This window comes from Glycine soja, chromosome 14 (genome assembly GCF_004193775.1).
Source record: "Glycine soja cultivar W05 chromosome 14, ASM419377v2, whole genome shotgun sequence".
NCBI classification, from domain to species: Eukaryota; Viridiplantae; Streptophyta; class Magnoliopsida; order Fabales; family Fabaceae; genus Glycine; species Glycine soja.
The window spans coordinates 38,609,889-38,632,499 of record NC_041015.1 but is presented as its reverse complement, the minus strand read 5'-3'; the positions used below and the strand labels follow the sequence as shown (position 1 = coordinate 38,632,499).

Genomic DNA, 22,611 nt, shown 5'->3' with positions numbered 1-22,611 from the left:
GTTTTTGTAATTTTATCTGCTGCCCTTCTCTATATATATGTTGTGACTGCCACTGCCCTTCTCTCTCTCTTGTATTATCTTTTTTTTTATCAGCAAAATTATAATTTGTATTAATAACTGTGAGTACCAGAGGTACTAAATATACAAGGTAGAAACCAGAAGACTAGCAGAAGCATAGGTCCTACAAATCAGGTGCCAATCTAAAATTTTTTTTGGAAGGCAAAATATATATATTATTAATAGGTAAACTAGTACCAGTGGTACCAGAAATAAAAGTTACAAAGCACCAGAGTGCTGCCCTCCAACCAATAACCCACCCTAATACAACAGAATTAAGAAAGCCCAGCAGAATATCCAAAGGAATTCGAAATATTTGAAGACCAATGATTTAAGCTAATATTGAAATCTTTATCTTTAGCCTTGAACCAGGACCAAACTAGGTATATAGCATGATCCATAACTTTATATGGATCAAAAGGTCTTCCTTGGAAAATCAGGTTGTTTCTATGGTGCCAGATAGAACTAGTCAAGGCACTCCACCATCCACCCCTTATGTCCTGATATACAGGGTTCCCAAAGCCTTCACAGAATTGAGTAAAGTGGCACTTTGGGTGACTTGGAAGGGGGCCTACTACCCGGATCCATCTCATGGATTCCCACCACAAACCTTTTGTCAGATTACAGTTGAAGAATAGGTGGCCCACATCCTCTTGTGCATTACCACACAAAGGGCAGTTTTGATCCTGGATAGTAATGTTTCTTCTTAGGAGATTGTCCTTGGTAGGTAGTCTGTTTTTAAGGAGTCTCCAACAGAAAACTGCTACCCGAGGGGGAATTTTCAACTTCCAGATTATGCTATATATCTTCCCATCTGAGTTTGATGTACTGGGTTTAGTGTAGAACTTGTAAGCTGATTTAGTAGTGTAATGCCCGTGGGGTTCAGCTAGCCACACCATAGAATCCTTACTATGCCTCTGGATAGGAATGAAGCTTGTTTCCTCCATAAACTGCATAGCTATATCATTTTCATGATCAAATAGATTCCTCCTCCACCTGAGATCCCACTCCCAGCTATCATTATTAAAGTTACCCATGCTAGAGATGAGGGAACTTTAATAATGATTATATTTCTGCTCAAGAGTGTAGTCTGTCCCTAGCCACTTATCTGCCCAAAATTTGATTCTATCCCCACTCCCAACCTTCCAGGTCAAATGCTGATTGAAAATATTAGGATCCGACTGATGATATAGCTTTCTAATATCCCTCCACCAATGGGAATGACCCCTCTTGTTGGAGCCAAGCTGGAATTCTGACCAATCCCCATATTTAGAATTTAGGACTCTTACCCAAAGCTGCTACCCTAATCAAAAAATGTTGTTGATAAATTACTAGACCAATAGTTGTAGGGCTGGGCAAAGCCTTTCTGCAGCAGCAGCAACATCCTGTATGCACAAGTGTCTGCTGTGTCTTGGGGCAGGTTCTTCAACACACACACACACACAGAAACACACACACACAGAAACACATACACACAGAAACACATACACACAGAAACACACACACACACACAGAAACAAACACACACAGCCACACACACACACACACACACAAAAACACACACAGAAACACACACACACACAGAAACACAAACACACACACACATAAACACATACACACAGAAACACACACACACAGAAACAAACACACACAGCCACACACACACACACACAAAAATACACACACACACACAGAGAAACACACACACACACAGAAACACACACACACACACACACACACACAGACAGAAACACACACACACACACACACAGCCATACACACACACACATAGACACAAAAACACACACACACTCACACACACACACACACACACACACACACACACACACACACACAGCCAGAAACCCAGACACACACACAGCCATACACACACACACACACAGCCATACACACACACACACACACAGAAACAAACACACACAGCCACTCACACACACACACACACACACACAGAAACACAGACACACAGAAACACACACACACAGAAACACACACACACAGAAACAAACACACACAGCCACACACACAGAAATACACACACACACACACACACACACACAGAAACACACACACACACAGACAGAAACACAGACACACACACACACAGCCACATCCACACACACACACAGCCACAGCCACACACACACACAGAAACACACACACACAGACAGAAACACACACACATACACACACACACACACAACCATACACACACACGCACAGACACAGAAACACACACACACACACACACTCACACACACACACACACAGAAACACACACACACACACACACACACACACACAGCCAGAAACCCACACACACACACAACCATACACACACACACACACACAACTATACACACACACACACACAGAAACACACACACACACACACACACACACACACACACACACACACACACACACACACACACACACACACAGCCAGAAACCCACACACACACACACACAGAAACACACACACACACACAGACCCTCATTAGCCCTGTCAGTCCTTCAGCCACTAAGTGAAAAAGTAATGGAGCCAAAGGGTCTCCTTGTCTCAACCCTCATGATACACACAGATCCTCATGATACGCACACACACACATATACCCAACTACAATATTAAACCATAAGCACCCTTCAAACCCAGCATTTGAAATTAGTTACATAAACAACTGCTGATGTCTATATTTGTCTATAATTGAATTTGACCTTTTGTATGTTCTTGTATGTGATCAGTGTAATTTGCTATATAAACAATTGTTGTTCATGGTGAGTGAACCTTAGATTCCCGTTTGAGACTGAATGCAATGACTCTTGCGGACAGTTTGCATTAGCCATTGTATCTAGTCTTGAATTGTCCGTTTGGACAGTTTAGGGAGACTGGTATTTTTATGTTACATTCATTCGTGAAGGTTATTATTATTTTCATTAATTTGATTAAATTTCGGTTCACTGCATTTCAAGTTGTTCTCCGAGTGCATACTTGATTATCGGGAAATTCATTTGACCGATGTCATGTCGTGTACTTGGAGACCAATGCGAAATGCTGCCAAAATTTAGTTAAATTTTTGTAAATAATGGTAACCTTGACGATTGAAGCTAACATAAAAGATAGTTTTCCTAAATGGGATAGGCCCACACCTATAAATAAAAAAGTGAGATTTTCATGCATGGAATTGCGTAGATGGATCGAAGTTGGATGAATGAAAGTTGCATGAGCCCAGAATATGAGGATGGCGTCGAACAGTTCTTGCAATTTGCTTCAGAAAGAGGTCGACCGAATGAAGAAGGAAAATATTATTGTCCTTGCATCAACTGTTTGAATGGAAGACGACAATTACTCGATGACATACGGGACCATCTATTGTGTGATGAGATTAAGAAGAATTACACAACGTGGATATGGCATGGTGAAGTGACAGACATGCAGAGTGGGTCCCAATCTGAACCGTTTGATGTAGAAATGAGAGATCGGTTAGAGGACATGATTCGTGACCTTGGACAGGAGTCTTTCCAGCAAGCACACGCCCCTGTGTATGAAGGATTGCAGAGTGATTCTAAGAAGCCTTTGTATGCAGGCTGCAAGAATTCCTTAACCCTGTTGTCTGCTGTGTTAAGTCTGGTTAATGTGAAGGCCAGGTATGGGTGGAGTGACAAAAGTTTCACCTCACTGCTTCAGGTAGTGCACAATCTACTTCCAGAGGACAACACATTGCCTAAAAGTTACTATAAGGTGAAAAAGATATTGTGTCTGATGGGTATGGAGTATAAGAAGATTCATGCTTGCCCCAATGATTACATGCTCTACAGGCATGAATTCCAAGAAATGTCCAAATGCCCTGTCTGTGGGACTTCACGGTACAAAGTGAAGGATGAAGAGGAAAGCAATTCTGATGAAAACTCCAACAAGGGCCTCCTAGCGAAGGTTTTGTGGTATCTTCCAATCATTCTAAGGTTTAAGCGTCTGTTTGCTAATGAGGACGATGCAAAAGACCTTACATGGCATGCAAATGGAAGGATTTCTGATGGAATGGTCCGTCATCCGGCTGATTGCTCCCAGTGGAAGAAGATTGATGGTTTGTATCCGGATTTCGGGAATGAGCCAAGAAATCTTAGACTTGGACTAGCCAGTGATGGAATGAATCCATATGGCACCTTAAGCACTCAACACAGTTCATGGTCAGTTCTGCTAGTAATTTACAATTTGCCTCCTTGGTTGTGCATGAAGCGAAAATACATGATGTTGTGTATGATGATATCGGGCCCAAGACAGCCAGGAAATGACATTGACGTTTATCTAAGTTCGTTGGTTGAAGATCTGAGAAAGTTATGGGACGAGGGGGTTGTAGTGTTTGATGCATTTCGCAAGGAGACGTTTGAAATGCGTGCAATGCTTTTTTGTACCATTAATGACTTTCCAGCATATGGAAATCTCAGCGGTTACAGTGTTAAGGGTCATCATGCATGCCCCATCTGTGAAGAAAATACAAGTTACATACAACTGAAACATGGGAGAAAAACAGTCTACAGTAGGCATCGCCACTTTCTAACACCCAATCATCCTTACAGACGACTGAGAAAAGCTTTTAATGGAAGTCAAGAGCATGATATTGCGTCGATACCGTTGACTGGTGAGCAGGTATATCAGCGGGTTCAACACCTGAACACTGTATTTGGGAAGACCCAAAAGAAGGATAAAAGTCAGAGTTGCATATGGAAGAAGAGGTCCATTTTCTTTGATCTTCCGTACTGGTGTGATCTTGACGTTAGACATTGTATTGATGTTATGCATGTGGAGAAAAATGTTTGTGACAGTGTGATTGGGACGCTCCTTACCATTCAAGGCAAGACGAAGGATGGCTTGAATACCCGTCAAGATCTAGCTGATATGGGTATAAGATCACAGTTGCATCCAAGGTCTGATGGGAAGAAAAGTTACTTGCCCCCAGCTTGCCATACTTTGTCCAAGAAGGAGAAGATAAGTTTTTGTCAGTGTCTTCGTCAGGTGAAGGTTCCACAAGGATACTCTTCAAATATTAAGAGCCTTGTGCAGTTGAAGGAGCTTAAGCTTGTAGGGTTAAAGTCTCTCGATTGTCACGTGCTCATGCAACAATTGTTAGCCGTGGCTATACGAGACATCTTGCCAAACAAAGTCAGGTTCACCATAACTTGCCTGTGCTTTTTCTTCCATGCTATATGTAGCAATGTGATTGATCCAGTAATGTTTGATGAGTTGGAAAATGAGGCCGCAATTATACTGTGCCAGTTGGAGATGTATTTTCCCCCTACTTTCTTTGACATCATGATTCACTTGATTGTGCATCTGGTCAGAGAAATCAAATGTTGTGGTCCTGTTTATCTGTGGTGGATGTGCCCGGTTGAGCGATACATGAAGATCTTAAAAGGGTATACAAAGAATCTATATCGTCCGGAAGCATCTATTGTTGAGAGGTACATTGTAGAAGAAGCCATTGAATTTTGTTCAGAATACTTAGAGAAGGCTAAAGCTGTTGGGCTTCCTGAGTGTCGGCATGATGACAGAGTGGGTGGTAAGGGTTCAAGAGGACTGCAGGTGATCACTCCAAGTGTAGAAGATTTGTTACAAGCTCACTTGTATGTCTTGAACAACAGTAATGAAGTTTTTCCATACATAGTTAAGCATGAAGCTTTAGTCAAACAGAATAATCCGAAAATGTCAAAGAATTGGGCGTTGAAAAAGCATAACAAAACTTTCTGTGATTGGTTTAAAGATACAATCTTTGCAGATGAGAATGCTTCAGAAACATTAATAAAACTAGCAGATGGGCCTAAAAGAAATGTTATAACCTGGCAAGGATACGACATAAACAGGTATTCATTTTACACAAAAGCACAAGATGACAAAAGTACAATGCAGAACAGCGGGGTCACCCTAAGGGCTGAATCTCAACACTTTGCAAGTGTCAATGATGCCAATCCCTGTGTAGCTTCCATCCCTTACTTTGGGTTCATTGATGAAATTTGGGAGCTTAATTATGTGAAATTTACAGTATGTGTTTTCAAATGTAAATGGGTTGACAGCAACACCGGTGTGCGCACTGATGATATAGGATTTACCCTAGTAGATCTAAAGAAACTTGGTTACCACAATGACCCTTTCATCATGGCAGAACAAGCTAGACAAGTATTTTACATGCAAGACCCTTGTGATGAAAGGTGGTGCGTGGTTTTGCAGGGCAAAACAATTGGTGTTAATGTAGAAGATGATGATTCATACATGGACACCTATGTTAGTCCTTTGACCGCTCAAATCACTGGTAACGTTGTCGGAGAAGAAGAAGCTGACGACGTTCATGCAAATCGAAATGATCATGATGAAGGAGAATTGATTAACATCGGCTAATGTAATTTTCTGCAGAGACAGAGGTCACCAAACCTAGTAAGTGACAACTACATTTTTCTCTTATTGAGGCATCGGTTTTTTGTTTCAATTTGCCTCCTTAGGACTTCATCCAGCTCATGTTTGTCGCCAGTTTCATCATCCACCACCCTTTTCTTCTCTGGCTTCTCACGTTCATTGTTGTTAAACCCATATTTATGCTCTCTTCCCTTCATGTATTGTTTTATCACAACTTTAGCTGAATCTCCCATCTTCAACATAGTTGAATCTCCTGTCTTATTGTCCAATGCCAAATTTTGATGGCCTGTATCTCTTTTGTTCGTATGTTCTACTGCTTCAGCTTCACAATGCATAGAGCAATCAGAATTTCCGAGTGATCACCAAAGGCTTCTGCATCAACATTGACACTCTCTACCCTCTTTGGTTTATGCTTCTGTGTTTTCTTCTGTGCCTCCTCGTTATAAATCTCAGCTTTATTCGAGGTTGCACTAGAATGATCACCACCAATCTGTGCTTCTTCCTCGTCTATCAGGTCAATATCTTTCCTTTCAACTTTTGTTTTGTAAATTACAATGTAGTTTTCAAAAGCAAAGGTGAAAGGAAAGATATTGAGCTGGTAGAGGAGGAACAGGCACGGATTGGTGCTGATCCTTCTAGTGGGACCTGCAATAAATCTGAGAATTATAAGGAGGAAGCATGGAAGAAAACACAGAAGCATAAACCAAAGAGGGTGGAGAGTGTCAATGCTGATGCAGAAGCCTTTGGTGATGACTCAAAAATTCTGATTGCTCTATGCATTGTGAAGTTGAAGCAGTAGAACATATGAACAAAAGAGATACAAGCCATCAAAATTTGGCATTGGACAATAAGATAGGAGATTCAACTATGCTGAAGATGGGAGATTCAGCTAAAGTTGTGATCAAACAAGACATGAAGGGAAGAAGGCATAAATATGGGTTTAACAACAATGAACGTGAGAAGGCACAAAAGAAAAGGGTGGTGGATGATGAAACTGCCGACAAACATCAGCTGGATGAAGTCCTATGAAGATCGTCCTCATTCTCAAAGAGGGGAACGAGCAACAATTTGAAGGTTGTACATTCAGGAACTAAAGAATTCAAAATAGCTAGTAATAAGAGGGATTTGTTTTTGGGATTTTCTGAGCACCAAGAGCGGCTACGCAAGAAGTTTGCACTTGAGGAGGGAAGGATATTTGCAGCTAATGAACATGTTTCTTAACTATTTGTCCTTAAGATTTTACTGTTTCTTTTTGCTAATATGTAAATATAAATGGTATAAGGGTATGGCGTAAAAACATGGTCTATATTTACTTCTAAGATTGTTAGGGGTAAAAATGACCATGTCCCTATGGCATAACCTTATATTATTTATATTTACATATAAGAAAAAAAAACAGTAAAATCTGAAGGACAAATAGTTAAGAAAGTTGTTCATTAGCTGCAAATATCCTTTCCTCCTCAAGTGCAAGCTTCTTGCGTAGCCGCTCTTGGTGCTCAGAAAATCCCAAAAACAAATCCCTCTCATTACTAGCTATTTTGAATTCTTTAGTTCCTGAATGTACAACCTTCAAATTGTTGCTCGTTCCCCTCTTTCTTTTCTGCAAAAAAGAAAATCAAATGCTGTCAAAACATGGATGAAGTCCTAAGAAAATCAATATCAAAGAAAACATGGATGAAATCACAATTAAAAAGCATAACTACCTATCTTTCAGAGTCCTTTGGTTAATTTGTCTTGTCTCCTTATGTGGTGGGGTTTTGTTTAAAAATCTTATACTTTTGCCTTCCAAAAAAAACTTATCACTAATCCTCTTTTCATTAATCCAATTTTGTATGTTATTGTATAAAAGATCATGGGTTCTCCACCTGCCTCCACTACTCCTCCTCCTTCTCCTTCTCCTCCTTCTCCTCCTCCTCCGCCTCCTACTTCGGAGACATCGGCTTCGACGTCTGCCGTGAAGCGGACACGCAAAGCCTCATGCCTACGATCGTTGTCCACTAGACCACCTGGTGTTGAGAGACCAGTGGTGCATGTTGATCCTGATACAGGGAAGGCCGACGGTCCCCACAAGAAGAAATTAAGAACATATTTGGGGATTGTGGCACGTGATAAGGTGGACATCACCTACGAGAACTGGAAGGAGGTCCCTACTGCTCAGAAGGACCTGATTTGGGAGGATATTCAGGTATTTCTCTTTTCTTATTTGATTGTGTGTAATTAATAGCCAAAAAATTTCATTATTGTAACAAATAAACTTTGTTTCATGTTGTCAGGCGGAATTTGATATCCTAGAGGTTTCTGACAGTAGGACGAAAAGGAAGTTACTACAGACCGTGGGGGAGAGATGGAGGCAGTTTAAATCAGACCTCACGAGGAAATGGGCCCTTGCAGCCGATCAGGACGGTGTCGAGGACACTGTTTGTGACAAATACGGCATCAGCAAGGAAAAGTGGGTCCAGTTTTGCCAGACTCGCAGAGACCCTTCTTGGAAGGTATGTTCCTTTGCCATTTAAGTTGTTTTTCATGTTAAACATGATGTTGTTATACTTCATTCTACCCATTTCAAATATTATTGTTTAATTTTTTCAGGATGTGCGCATAAAGGCACAGGCCATCCAGAAGCAGAATACTGCCCCCCACGTTTTGTCTCGTGGGGGTTATGATTATTTGGAGCAGAAGCTCCTGGCTGAGAAGACCAAGAAGAAGATGCAGGAAGCTGCACAGTCAGGAAGCGTTGATGGCGTCATCGACCCTCCATCCCCGGTCAGACGCCACGTGAAGTGGAAGATGGCCCGCACGAAGAAGACAGGGGAGATGACGACTGAGGCCGCAAAGGAAATCGCTGAGAAGATTGTAAGTCATGTTCAACTAACCATTACAATTATGTTTGAATATTTTGAGAATGCCATGTACCACTGTGTGTTTTCTGTGCAGGATTCGTTTGAGGAGCAGGCCACACAGGGATCGTTCGTCCCCCATGGACGTCAGGATGTTCTGGCCGCTGCTATTGGACGTCCAGAGCACCCTGGAAGTGTCCATGGTATTGGAGCTGGTGTCACCATCAAGCAATACTTTGGATCGGCTCCACGGACGTCCTGCAGTGCTTCCTTCCTGCCTCCTGACGAATTACACCAGCTGACTCAGCAGATTAGGGACCAGCTAGAGGAGTCCATCACAGAGAAAGTGACGAGGCAGGTCATGGCATCCTTCAGCCACCTTCAGTCGCAGATGCAATCTCAGGGACTTGCAGTGCCTCCTGAGCCTCTGATTGGTCCTGGTCCCTCCGGTCCTCGAGTGAGCACAAAGGGGAGTTGTGTTGATCCCTCAGGAAACGATCCTGAGACCAGTGACTCTGACAGGTGCGGCTTGTACATAAAAGCAGATCCTGCCTGCCTGGTTGCCATCGGGAGAGTTTATGAGGGATCCACTGTTGTTCATAACACTCCTTTGTTGCTTGGCCAAGTAAAGGTGAGTGTGGAGGAGGTTAGAGATGCAGATGCTCCAGTTCCTGTACCCACTGATGAGGTTTCCTTAGTGGGGCAAGCACTTCACACCTTCCTTGCTTGGCCGACACATCTGGTCAAGTCTTTATCACAGCAGGTACTTATTGTCCTTACTATATGTTTCTTCTTTTCAAATTAGGCTATTTAACTTTGTTTCATGAACAGGTAGCTGTGTCTCCGCCAAAACCACCTCCGAAGCCCGATCCGGAGGTCGATGATCCGCTTTATCTGATGACATTGACCATCCCAGAGCTTTTCTTGAGGCCTTATCAGGTTAGATGGGATGCCACCGTGTTCGGGGTCGTTAATCCAGATTTCCCCCTGTACATAAAGCACGAAGACCTCTCCGAAATCGCACACGGTGGTCAATGTCTCAGCATATCAGTGTTACAGTTGTGGATTCTGTAAGTCTTTATATAAAAGGCTTTTATTTACCTAAGTTATGGCTTTCAATTCATAAATATTTAACTTTGACTTAACATAAACAGGCATCTCACTGAAACATGTATGCGAGCGGGGAATTTTGATATCTATGGATTCCTCGAGCCTCAGTCCATTCAGAGGTCTGGGCAATCGTAGTTTGAATCTGAAAGTTACATAAAGAGTTGGATGCAGAGTTCACAACGCGATGTGTATCTTGGAGCCTACCTAAATGGGTAAGTCACAAAATAACAAAATTTAATTAATGTTTACTAATGTACTAACCCATTTTAGGTTCCACTGCAGCGGACATTGGCAGATGGTGGTCATCCTGCCCAAGGAACACTTAGTTGTCTGGTTTTGTTCATTGCATAACAGGCCAGACAACTACCTTAAGGGGATTATTAATAGGTTAGTGTTCTTTTCAATACATTTGCATTGTAATACCTCAACGTACAACACCAGTTTTTAATTGTTACTCATATGGAACAGTGCTATCAAGGGTCTTGATGATGCTCCACAGCCTAAATCAAAGGCTCCTGCTAGGTGGATTGTTGTCAAGGTACGTCATTTACATAAAACTTCCACTTATATATATATTTCTTTATGTGTCTGTACACTAGTTGTTTAATTAATATCCAAATTTCATTATGTATTTAGTGTAATAGACAAAAAGGAACTACTGAGTGTGACTACTATGTCATGCACTGGATGTCCACCATCATTTTAGGAAGTTTTAGAAATAATTGGCAAGCGGTAAGTTTATTTCAAAGAAAATCGATTTATTTATAATTTGTATTACATTATTAACTTAATATGATTTATTTAATCATGCAGTATTTTAACGACCCTAGACCATTGGAGCCCGAGAGATTAAAAGCATTGCGGATTCAGTGGGCACAGTTTTATCTCCGAGTTAGAGATCAGGCCTAGGATTTAGGGACATTTTTTAACATTTTTGACATTTTTTACATTTTCTATGTAACACGAACATTGAATTCATTTGTTGATTGTTCTTTATAATATATAAATCAATTATTTGATGTTTATTATCATTAAAACTGCTTGAAAGCAGAATAAAATGTTTATTTGCTGTGAATTGGGCCTCCTGAAATTGCATTTGACAGGTACAATTTTGGGTTTACTGTAAAAACAGAAAGTATATATAAAAAAAATATTTGAAAACAACATCGGTTATTAACAAAAACCGATGTTAATATATTAACCAACATCGGTTATAATAGAAAACCGATGTTAACGTTTGTATATTAACATCGGTTTTTTGTGTATAACCGATGTCAGCGTTTGTATTCTAACATCGGTTATCTGTGGATAACCGATGTCAACTATTGTACATTAACATCGGTTAATTATAAATAACCGATGTGAATATTTGAATAGTAACATCGGTTATTTATAATTAACCGATGTTATACACAAAGAACTACACCAAATAAGTATAAGCATCATCAACGTTGACATCAGTTTTCTAGAAAAACGGATGTTAAGGGCATACATTAACATCGGTTATTCTAGAAAACCGATGTTAAACTAACATATTAACATCGGTTTTACTGGAAAACCGATGTCAACGTTCACCATGCCTACACTTTTTTTGCTGTTGTTCATTGTGTTTAACATCGGGTATTTGAAGAACCGATGTTGTCATATGTATGTTAACATCGGTTCGCCAAAACCGATGTTAACATTCATACATTCAACATCGTCACTTTCAACATCGGTTTTAGAACCGATGTAAAATGTTCTAAATAACCGATGTTGAAAGTGTATTTTCTAGTAGTGGGGAGATCCTTGTCTTTAGTCACCATCCAGAACATGATGATGTGTCCATTAGTTGGACATGTAAACGATACACGCGTGAATTTTTTTATTTTTGAGTGTCAAGTTAAGCAAAAGAAAGGATTAATAACGGTGTGTCGTTGCATCCTCTACTTTGCCACACTCTTCCTTTTCCTCCTCATTGTTTGCGCTGCCTTCCTCCTTTACCCCTCCGACCCGGAGATCCAACTTAACCGCATCGGGATCTGAACCAACTCGAGGCCCATTCTCGACCTCTCCTTCTCCCTCATTGTTAAAGTCCGCAATAGAGACTTATTCTCCCTCACCTATGACACCCTTGTCGTCTCTGTTAGCTATTGCAGCCACCTGCTTGGCTTTGTCATTGGCGACAACAGCGGCTGCATCATGTTAGAGATAGGGGGAGTAACATGAAGACTTAGCCTTGAACCTTGAACAAGTTTTATCTTTTACATGCCTAACTCTCTTGAGTGACATTTGTATTGATTGTTGTGTGGTGTGTTGCATCTTAGTCTCTATCATTTCATATATCCATTATGCATCATCATGCAGGAGTAAGGAGAAAGTTTCTAAAGTTAGAAAATTTCCTCATTTGTTAAAACTTTATTTTAATCGATTATAACCTTACAGTAATCGATTACACAAGTTGGTTTTAAGCTTGTAAAGAAATGCCTCATATCGGTTTAATCAATTACAAGCTTATTGTAATCGATTACACAATTATTTTTGAGACAGTGATAGATTCGTTCATGTGTCTTTGCTTTAATTGATTACCATGTGATATAATCGATTACTTCTCTTTCTATAAGTGTTTCAAAAGTGATCAAAAACACTTTAATCGATTATATTGAGGAGTTAATCAATTACATTGTTCTTGAGAGGTTTCCAGTTTTTTGGGAAGAATTCTTTAATCGATTGAAATGATAATATAATTGATTACTTCATTGAAATAATTGATTACATTGTAGATTAAATCGATTACAGGCAATTATAATTGTTTTCTCTATAAATAGTCACCTTGTGTTTTTTGTTACAACAACTCCACGAACTTCTAATAGTTCTCTGAATGAGCTAGAATCATGTGCTGATATTAGGAAAAGATAGAAGAGAAGAAAAGTGCTTAGAAAGAGTGACTCACAGCTTTTAATCTTTGATTATGAAGATCATTTTGTGAAAAGTGAGTTGTGATACTTTCTTGAGTTCAAGAAGACACCTCATTTGGTCAAGCAAGTTTTTGCAAAAAGGATCGATCAGGTTGTGTGTATCTTTGACTCTAATTTTTTGTGTGGTTTTACACATTACTTGTTTATGCATGAATTTCTGAAGGCATGCTATAATAGGTTTTTCTAGTTTGAGCTAAAGGTATGTTGTCCTAGGCTCTTATTCACAAAGGACCCTAAGGTTGGGTACCTTAGTCTCTTTTTCTAGGGTAGGAACTGAGATTGCTTGTGATTGCTTGAAAGAATTCTATATGCATAGTAAAAATCTAATTTGGCTTTGGATTAGATAACTGGATTAGTTTCTCTAGAGATAGAGAGTAAACTAGTATAAAAAATGGTGTACTTCTTCTCTTGATCTTATCTTTCTTTCTCATTCTGGTCTTAATCAATTTACTAAAGGTTAAGGAAAATATCTTTTGGAAAGAAAGAACTTTAATAAAGGATCTTGTGAAAAGGGTGATTGATTAAGTATTGGTTTATTCAAGTTTGTGATACAATTAGTGCAAAAGAAATATTTTTAGGGACTTAAACAGGAAGCAAAAAAATTTTAGGGATCAATTATGAAATTTGGGTATATTTTAGGGATTTCTAACATATTTAAGCCTTTATTTTTAAAATAAAAATATAATAGAATAAAATAAGTTTTTAAAAAGTGGGGATTTATAACCCACGGTTTAATTATTATAATTTTATAAAATAATCATTAGATTACCTTTAATCAATTCCAATCAAAATCCTAACCGTCCCCAAATGAACATAATCAAAACCTTAACCACTCCAAATCAACACAATCAAAATCCTAACATCCTCAAATCAACACAATTTGAACCCTAATCATCTCAAATCAAAACAATTAGAACACAATCAGAATAAAAACTGAAAAAACAAAATATCTAGATTTGAGTTCATGGTGCTCGTCGCTGTCATCTTCATCGTGAGAGCTGCTCTCGCTTTCGGATCTAGGTGGTAGGCGTGGATCTAGTTTATAGAGATTGGTGCTTGTTTGGGATAAGGGTGGATCTAGGTTCATGGAGGTTGGTAGTGGCGAGACAATGCTTGTTAGAGATGGGTGTGGAGGTTGGTGGTTTCATGGGTGGTGGCACGTGGCAGTGCATGACGTGGGTGGGTGCACAACGAGGTGTCCTGTGGCTTTTGAGTTGAGTGTAGATGTATAGGGGTAGAGAAAGAAGAGGAAGAGGCTGATCCATTAGTCAATGTTACAAAATTAACAGAAGAGCGTAATTGTTGTGTTTTAAACAATTGATGGAGTAAATTGAACCTTTTAATAATTGAGGGACCAAATTGAACCTTAAAACATAATTAAGGGAACAAATGTATAATTAAGCAAAAACAATATTGTATTTATCCCTTCAAATTTTATTAAAGTAGTATTTTTATTTATAATATCTTTTTATTAATCATTAATATTTTATGAATAAAAAATAATATAGATGACTATTTTTTTCACTATTAGAAAATACACATTCTACATCGGTTATTTAGAACTTTCTATATCGGTTTTTAACCGATGTTGAAAGTATTATCGTTAACATCGGTTTTACAAAACCGATATTAATGTAAAATCGACAACATCGGTTATTTAAATAACCGATGTTATATGATAAGAATTACACCAAAAAAATGTATGAATGTTGATAGTTGACATCAGTTTTTCAACAAAACCGATATTAACTTATTGATTAACATCGGTTTTTATGAAAAATCGATGATAACTTATATATTAACATCGGTTTTCTATAAAAACCAATGTTAACTTATAAACATTTAACATCGGTTTTTATACAAAATCGATGTTAATCTATACGTTAACATTGGTTTTTTTACAAAAACCGATGTTAAATGTTTATAGGTTAACATCAGTTTTTGCTTAACACCAGTTTTTAAACAAAAACTGATGTTAATCTAGAAGTTAACATCGGATTTTATAAAAAACCGATGTTAATATGCACAAACAACATCGGTTTTTTGAGGAACCGATGTTAAGTTGTATTTTAACATTGGTTTTTATGAAAAATCGATGTTGTTTGTGCATATTAACATCGGTTTTCGTGAAAAACTGATGTTGTTTTTAGGTTTTTTTTTTTAAAATACACTTTCTGTTTTTTTAACAAAAAACCCAAAATTTAACCTGTAAAATTGAAATCAGACCATAGATCACAACATATATATGATTTGCATTCTGCTTTCAAACAGTTTTTACCAGAAAGCTATATTAAAGTATCAATTGATAACTTTGGATAAATGATTTATTAATCAACAAAGAATATTCAATGTTCAAATGACATAGCAATAGGCAAAAGTGTAAAACAAGGTAGCAAACTAATTAAGCTAGTAACCTAAAATGAAATAGTTCCCTAACATCCTAACTTTTATTTCTAACTTTGAGATAAAATTGTGCCCACTGGATGCGAAGCGCCTTCAATCTCTCTGCTTCCAATGGTCTAACATCGTTAAAATACTGCATGATCAAATAAAACATAATTTAATAATGTAATTCCAATGACAAGAAAATAAACTTTGTTTGAAATAAACAATTATCATTTCCCAATTATTCCTAAAACTTCCTAAGATTATCGTGGACATCCAGTGTATGACGTAATAGCCGCACTCAGTGCTTCCTTTTTGTTTATTACACTAAATACATAATGAAATATGGATATTAATTAAACGTTAACTGTGACATCCTGGAAATTTCTACCCGGGATTTTGCAAACGATGCATTTTGAATAATTATATATAAGTATTATTCAGTGTGTGTGTATATATATATACTTCTGGTAGAAGTAGGTATATTGGGGGAAAGATACGCGGGTTAGGCTAATTAACGAAGAGAAATCCATAACTGGATAGTTATAGATTAATTCTCAATTAATTAGTCTAAAAATTATCGTTTTGCGTGCAACTTAAAATTTAACGAAACCAACCTCTGAACCATGCTCGGAGTTTCATTATGAGCGTTTTGATATACATATTGCTTACTTTCGAAAACTGGCCCCGACGGGTGCAAAGAAACGCGAGGGACTGGAACCAGAGAAACGACATGCAAACCGAGGCAGGATTTTAGCATTTCAAAAGGTAAGATTTTTTCTCTTCTTGCGGCTGAGTATGAGTCACATCAAGAGAAAAAGTGGGCCCCTTTTTGCTCCACTCAAAAGGAGACATGTGGCATACCTTTTTTTTTTAAAAAAAAAGGAAAGAGGAAGCCTTTTAAACTAAAAAGCCACGTTCTCTCTCTCCTCACTCACTCAGCCAAAAGAATTCAGAAGCTTTTTTTCCCTCTCTCTCACGTTGCTATTCTCTTCTTCTTCCTCACCATTGAAGCTCCATCAAAGCTCCAACCATTGCTCACCATTTCTGCTCCAAATCGCGAAAGGAAGCCATTTTCGGAGTCGTGAAGCGCACCTCTACATTGTGGGACTTCAGATTTCAGGTTTGGGTAGACTTCTTTCTCACATAATTTCGTGGGTATTGAGTGTTTGGGAGATATGATGGGTAGTTTTACTAGGTTTTTGCCTTATGGTAGTTATTTGTGAAGGAATTTGTTGAAAGCATGCTAAACTTGTCATGTTTGGTGTGAGTCAAGCTTACCCATTCTGTTTTAGGGTTTTATGATGATGCTTGTGTGCTGAAATTTGCTGATGGAAAACTGATAGAGATGAAGGGTAGAGTTAACCTAGGGTTAAAAAGTGAGAATGTAGTGATATGAGTGGAAAAGTGTGATGCTTTAAGGATTTGAAAAGCTAAATCTGGATTTAGTGGTAATTGGAGGTTAAAGTGAGTTAATCCTAGTTTGAAATGTCATTTAGGACTGTGGGAAAGCTTGGGCTGTGCAAAGGAGGAAAATGAGTGACCAAAGTGAAGGCAAGAGCCATTTCTAGGGTAAATTGGGTGTTGAGGAGTCAAATTTTGATTCGGTAGAGTTTTCGTCGTAAAACCAGTTTGAGCGAGTTTAGATTAATGTTATAAACTTGTTTGAGATGAGAGTTTGCTCCAAAATTACCCCATTTTCATTTTCACTTCTCAAACCTTGAAAATCCACTAAATTGAGGGGTTTTAGATACCTAGATTTTGAGTTGCTTTGGTCTGAAGCTTGTCTTTAGTTTAGATATGATTTATACATGATTTAGGACTTGTAGGATCCAATTTGGGAAAAATTGGATGAGGGAAAGAGTGATTTCGAAAATATGCACTATTATGCAGAATTTTGCTGCTAAAATGTGCAGCAGAATTTTGTGCTTGTGCAGAAAATGCTTATGCATGGCTGGTTGTGGAAAGGGTTGTACATAATGGGTTCTGGACAATTTCTAGCAGATCCCAACGGTCAAAATGTAGACTTATGTACTAGGGACCTCCAGTAAAATTTTCGAGTCGATCCAACGGTGAACAAATTGGAACGAAGAGAATGTTACTGGGGTATTTGAGTAAGGAAAGCTGTGGTATTGGTTTGTGTTTTGGGCAGAGTTTTCTGCCTCTGCCCTATTTTCTTGGTTTTGATAGTTCATGATGTTTGGATGTTGAATTGATTGGATGTTGTGGAAGCTTGGAGGGATTGATGGGGATCCGGTGTTGAGAAGAACGAGGATAAGGGCTACGTGGGAGTACGTGAGCTCAATTGAAGGTGGGCAACTGGGGATGGTGGTTTTATGTGTGATTTGTGGATATGGAGAGTCGACTTGCACCATCGCCCGACCGCCACCTAGTACCACATATGACGGGTACCCCATAATCCTACAAGCTTAAAGTGAGAAAGTGTGGAAGAGTCAGTCTTTCTACTTTTATTCGTTGACCACAGAGTGGTACCTGGAGATATGTCGCGAGGGTCAGGAGACCTTGGGGACGTCAGGTGGGGTGCTATTGCCCAAAACCAAGCTTGACCAATCCCGACCCAACCCGGGCATAGTCAGTCAGTGAGAACTTGTGAAGTACCTAAACAAGCGAGCTCCTGGCAGTCAACCGATAAAAGAACAAAGACCACAAAGCAAGGAGGCTTGTGTGGTGGCTGGCCAGCTATGGATCTTGAGTGATATTTGGAATGTGTCCTCTGGTAATCGATTACCAAGGGTGTGTAATCGATTACAAGGCTTAAAAATGAAGACATGAAGTTAAGATGGCCTCTGGTAATCGATTACCAAGGGTGTGTAATCGATTACCAGGCCTAAAAATGGGATCAGGAAAGTGAGAGGGCTTTTGGTAATCGATTACCAATGGGTGTAATCGATTACCAGGCTTAGAAATGGAGACAGTATGTTGTGGAGGCCTCTGGTAATCGATTACCAATACTGTGTAATCGATTACACAGAGTAACAGGCCACTGGTAATCGATTACCAGTTATGTGTAATCGATTACACAATGCATATTGCAGGTTTTCATGTTCTGAAGCTGTGTAACTCGAGTTGGGCCTCTGGTAATCGATTACCAATGTTTTGTAATCGATTACCAGAGAAGAAAAGCCTTGAGGCACACCTTTTAATTGCATGTAGTGGTTATGAGACGCATTGTGTTGCTATTGTAGTTAGATCTCTCGTGAAAGAGTCTACCCCTTTCTTTTATTTCTTGTAGATCGCGATGGTAGCGCAATTAATCCATGACCGAGTGGAGATGGAGTGCCTAGAGGGAGTTTGGGAGACCCTCGAAGGCAATGCGAGGTGCCGGTTTCGTGGCACGATCCGACTCACGGCTACTTCGTTGGTACATCCAGAGGAACCAGCACGCACGCTTCAGCGCACTGTGGAGTGGATATTACCTACACCTACTCCATATCGACTAGTGGAGCCAGTCCAAGTGATAGAGGTGACGTCATCTGAGGAAGACCCTGAGGAGGACCCAGAGGAGCTACCTCCTGAGCCTGCTGTGGAGGCTCTTGACTTTCTAGAGGGTGATGAGGACCCACTCCCTGAGGTGGATTCTCCCGAGGACGTCATGTCGGCATCTGAGGCAGACTCTACGGAGGAGAGCGGTCCTGGAGGGATAGCGACTAGCGGAGGTTCTTCATCATAGCAGACGGCTCCTTAGACTAGGATTATATACTTTTTGGGGGTGGGTGTATCTAGTACAGACAGTTAGGTTTACTCTTTTGGTTTTTGTATGGGTAGACCTATTGTATAGGAATTTGATGAATGTATACATGTGGCTGAAGCCACCACAGTGGATACCTTTGCTCTGGATGTCACTATGTATTTTGCAAAACTCCCATATTTTGGACAGCTTTAGATGATGAATGTACTTGTGTTTAATCTGTTATTTGAAAATAAAGCATTAACAAACTTTATTTGAAAAAGAGTTCATCGACCGCATTTTATTTTATTATTTTACACGTGACGACCTAAAATGATGGCTGGTATACTTTTATTTTTGAAAGAGCAAAATAGTTTAGAGGTTATGAGTGATCAGAAAGAAATGACTCCGAATAGAGTTGTGAACTGGCCATTCAGGACTCTATAGTGATGATTTTCCTTCTGAACTTAATTACTGTGAAAAAGAGAAAGAAACGAAAAAGAAAAAGAAAAAAAAATTTCCCATGGTTTTTGTTATTTAAATCATTACTATTAAACCAGTCATTATTTAGGGACGCCACATTAACTACAATTAGTGTACACACACATAAGCAATATATATAAGTAGAAGTTTTATTTAAATCACGTACGTTAAGAACAATCCACCTAGCACCAGCCTTGGATTTAGGCTGTGGAGTATCATTAAGTCCTTTCAAAGCACTGTTGAATACGAGGAACATTAAAATATTGATGTTGTTTAGTTATGCTAATGCAAATGTATTGAAAACAACACTGATTTGTTAATTATTCCCTTAAGGTAGTTGTCTGGCCTGTTATACAAGGAACAAAACCAGACAACAAGGTTTTCCTTCTTAGGCAGAATGACGACCATCTGCCAGTGGAGACGAATATGGGTTATTGTAGTATTATACATTATTTAAATTTAGTTGTTTTGTTTGACTTACCCATTCAGGTAGGCTCCAAGGTAGACATCGCGTTGTGAACTCTGCATCCAACTTTTCATGTAACTTTTCGATTCAAACTGCGATTGCCTAGATCTCTGAATGGACTATGGCTCGAGGAATCCATACACATCGGAATTCCCCACTCGCATACTTGTCTCAGTCAGATGCCTGTTGTTAAGACAAAGTTAATTATGTATGAATTTAAAAAAAAAAAGCTTAGGTAATTAACAATAATCTAAATTAACTTACAGAATCCACAACTGTATAACAGATATGATGAGACATTGACCACCGTGTGCAATTTCGGAGAGATCTTCGTGCTTGATGTACAATGGGAAGTATGGATTAAACACCCTGAACACGGTAGCATCCCACATAACCTGCAGAGGCTTCAAGAAAAGTTGTGGGATGGTCAATGTCATCAGATACAGGGGATCATCGACCTCAGGATTCGGCCTATCTGGAGGCTTTGCTGGAGACACAGCTGCCTGTTTATCAAACATAGTGAAATAACATAATTCAATTATAGTGAACAAATAAATTGAAAAAAAAGAGCATATAATCAGAGTAAAATACCTGTTCTGATACACGCTTCACGAGATGTATCGGCCAAGCAAGGAAGGTGTTCAGTGCCTGCCCCACTAAAATAACCTCATCAGTGGGTACAGGAACGATTGCCTCTGCATCTTTAACCTCCTCAACACCAACCTTCACCTGACCATGCAACAAAGGGATGTTGTAAACAACTGTGGATCCCTCATAAACTCTTCCTAGGGCAACCAGGTGGGAAGGATTTTGTTCGATGTACAACCCGCATTTGTTTGAGTCACCCGTCTCAGGATCGGTCGGTGAGGGATCAACACAACTCCCCTTTATGCTAACACGAGCAACTGAGGGACCAACCTCATGCTCCGGAGGCAGTGCAAGTCCTTGTGATTGCATCTGTGACTGAAGCTGGGACTGCATCTGGCTGAAGGATTCCATTAGCTGCCGAGTCCCTTTTTCTGTGATCGACTCCTCCAGCTGGTCCCTGATTTGTTGAGTGAGCTACTCGAGTTCTTCGGCTCCAGCATCATGCACATGACCAGGGTGTTCTGGTCACCCAATGGTAGCAGTTAGGACATCCTGACGTCCATAGGGGATGAACGAACCCTATGACGCCTGCTCCTCCAAAGAATCATGTACATAAGACATATATTTGTCCAAGGAATTCATATAATAAACAAAATAATTACAATTCTTAAATGACATTTGACTTATAATCTTCTCAGCGATTTCCTTTGCGGCCTCAGACATCATCTGCCCAGTTTTCTTGGTGCGGGCCATCTTCCACTTCACGTGTCGCCTGATGGGAGATGGAGGATTAATGACGCCCTCAGTGCTTCCAGACTGAGCAGCTTCCTCTAGTTTTTTCTTTGTCTTCTCAACCATCAGCTTCTGTTCTAAATAATCATAACCCCCACAAGACAACACATGGGGGGCAGTGTTTTACTTCTGGATGGCTTGTGCTTTTTTCCGCACATCCTGCAAAATTGAAATATTAATGAAAATGATTTGTACAATCTATTATAAGAACTGAATTTTTAGTGGAAAAAAATTCAAATTACAAAGTACATACCTCCCACGAGGGATCTCGGCGGGTCTGACAAAATTGGGCCCATTTCTCCATGCTAATGCCGTATTTTTCACAGACACTGTTGTCCACACCGTCCTTGTCGGCTGCAAGTGCCCATTTACTGGTCAAATCGAATTTAAACTGCCTCCACTACTCGCCCACCGTCTGAAGAACTTTCTTCTTTGTCCTACTATCAGAAGCTTCAGGGATTTCAAATTTCGCCTGACAAACAATAAATTAGGTTTTATTATTAGTAAATTAAAATTTTTGGCTACTAAACAAAATCAAAGAAGAAAACAAACATACCTGAATATCCTCCCATATTATCACCTAAGAGATTAGGGATAAAATGCATTAGTGAATGGGGGATGAATGATATAACGATGTAGAAGAGTGAGGAATTTCAGCAAAGAGGGGGATTTTGAATACAATCTTCGCATCTCAACGTTATTGTTTCCATATACAATAATTATCGCTTCAACAAGTGTCTTCTTACCTTTTCTTTTAATTTCTGTTATTAAATTTTCAACACACTAATCTCTCTAGGAAAATATATCTTTTATTTTCTGTT

At 39.3% G+C, this 22,611-nt stretch overlaps 1 protein-coding gene across 1 annotated transcript; it reads right to left on the bottom strand.

The window, feature by feature from the left end:
- Positions 1-332: 332 nt before the first annotated feature.
- Positions 333-22,362, bottom strand: LOC114384048. The gene is made up of 4 exons (XM_028343731.1): positions 22,347-22,362; positions 22,044-22,144; positions 20,855-20,913; positions 333-1,053 (listed from the first exon to the last, which is right to left on the bottom strand). The coding sequence occupies exons 1-4, from the start codon at positions 22,360-22,362 to the stop codon at positions 333-335; spliced, it is 897 nt and encodes a 298-aa protein (XP_028199532.1).
- Positions 22,363-22,611: the final 249 nt, after the last annotated feature.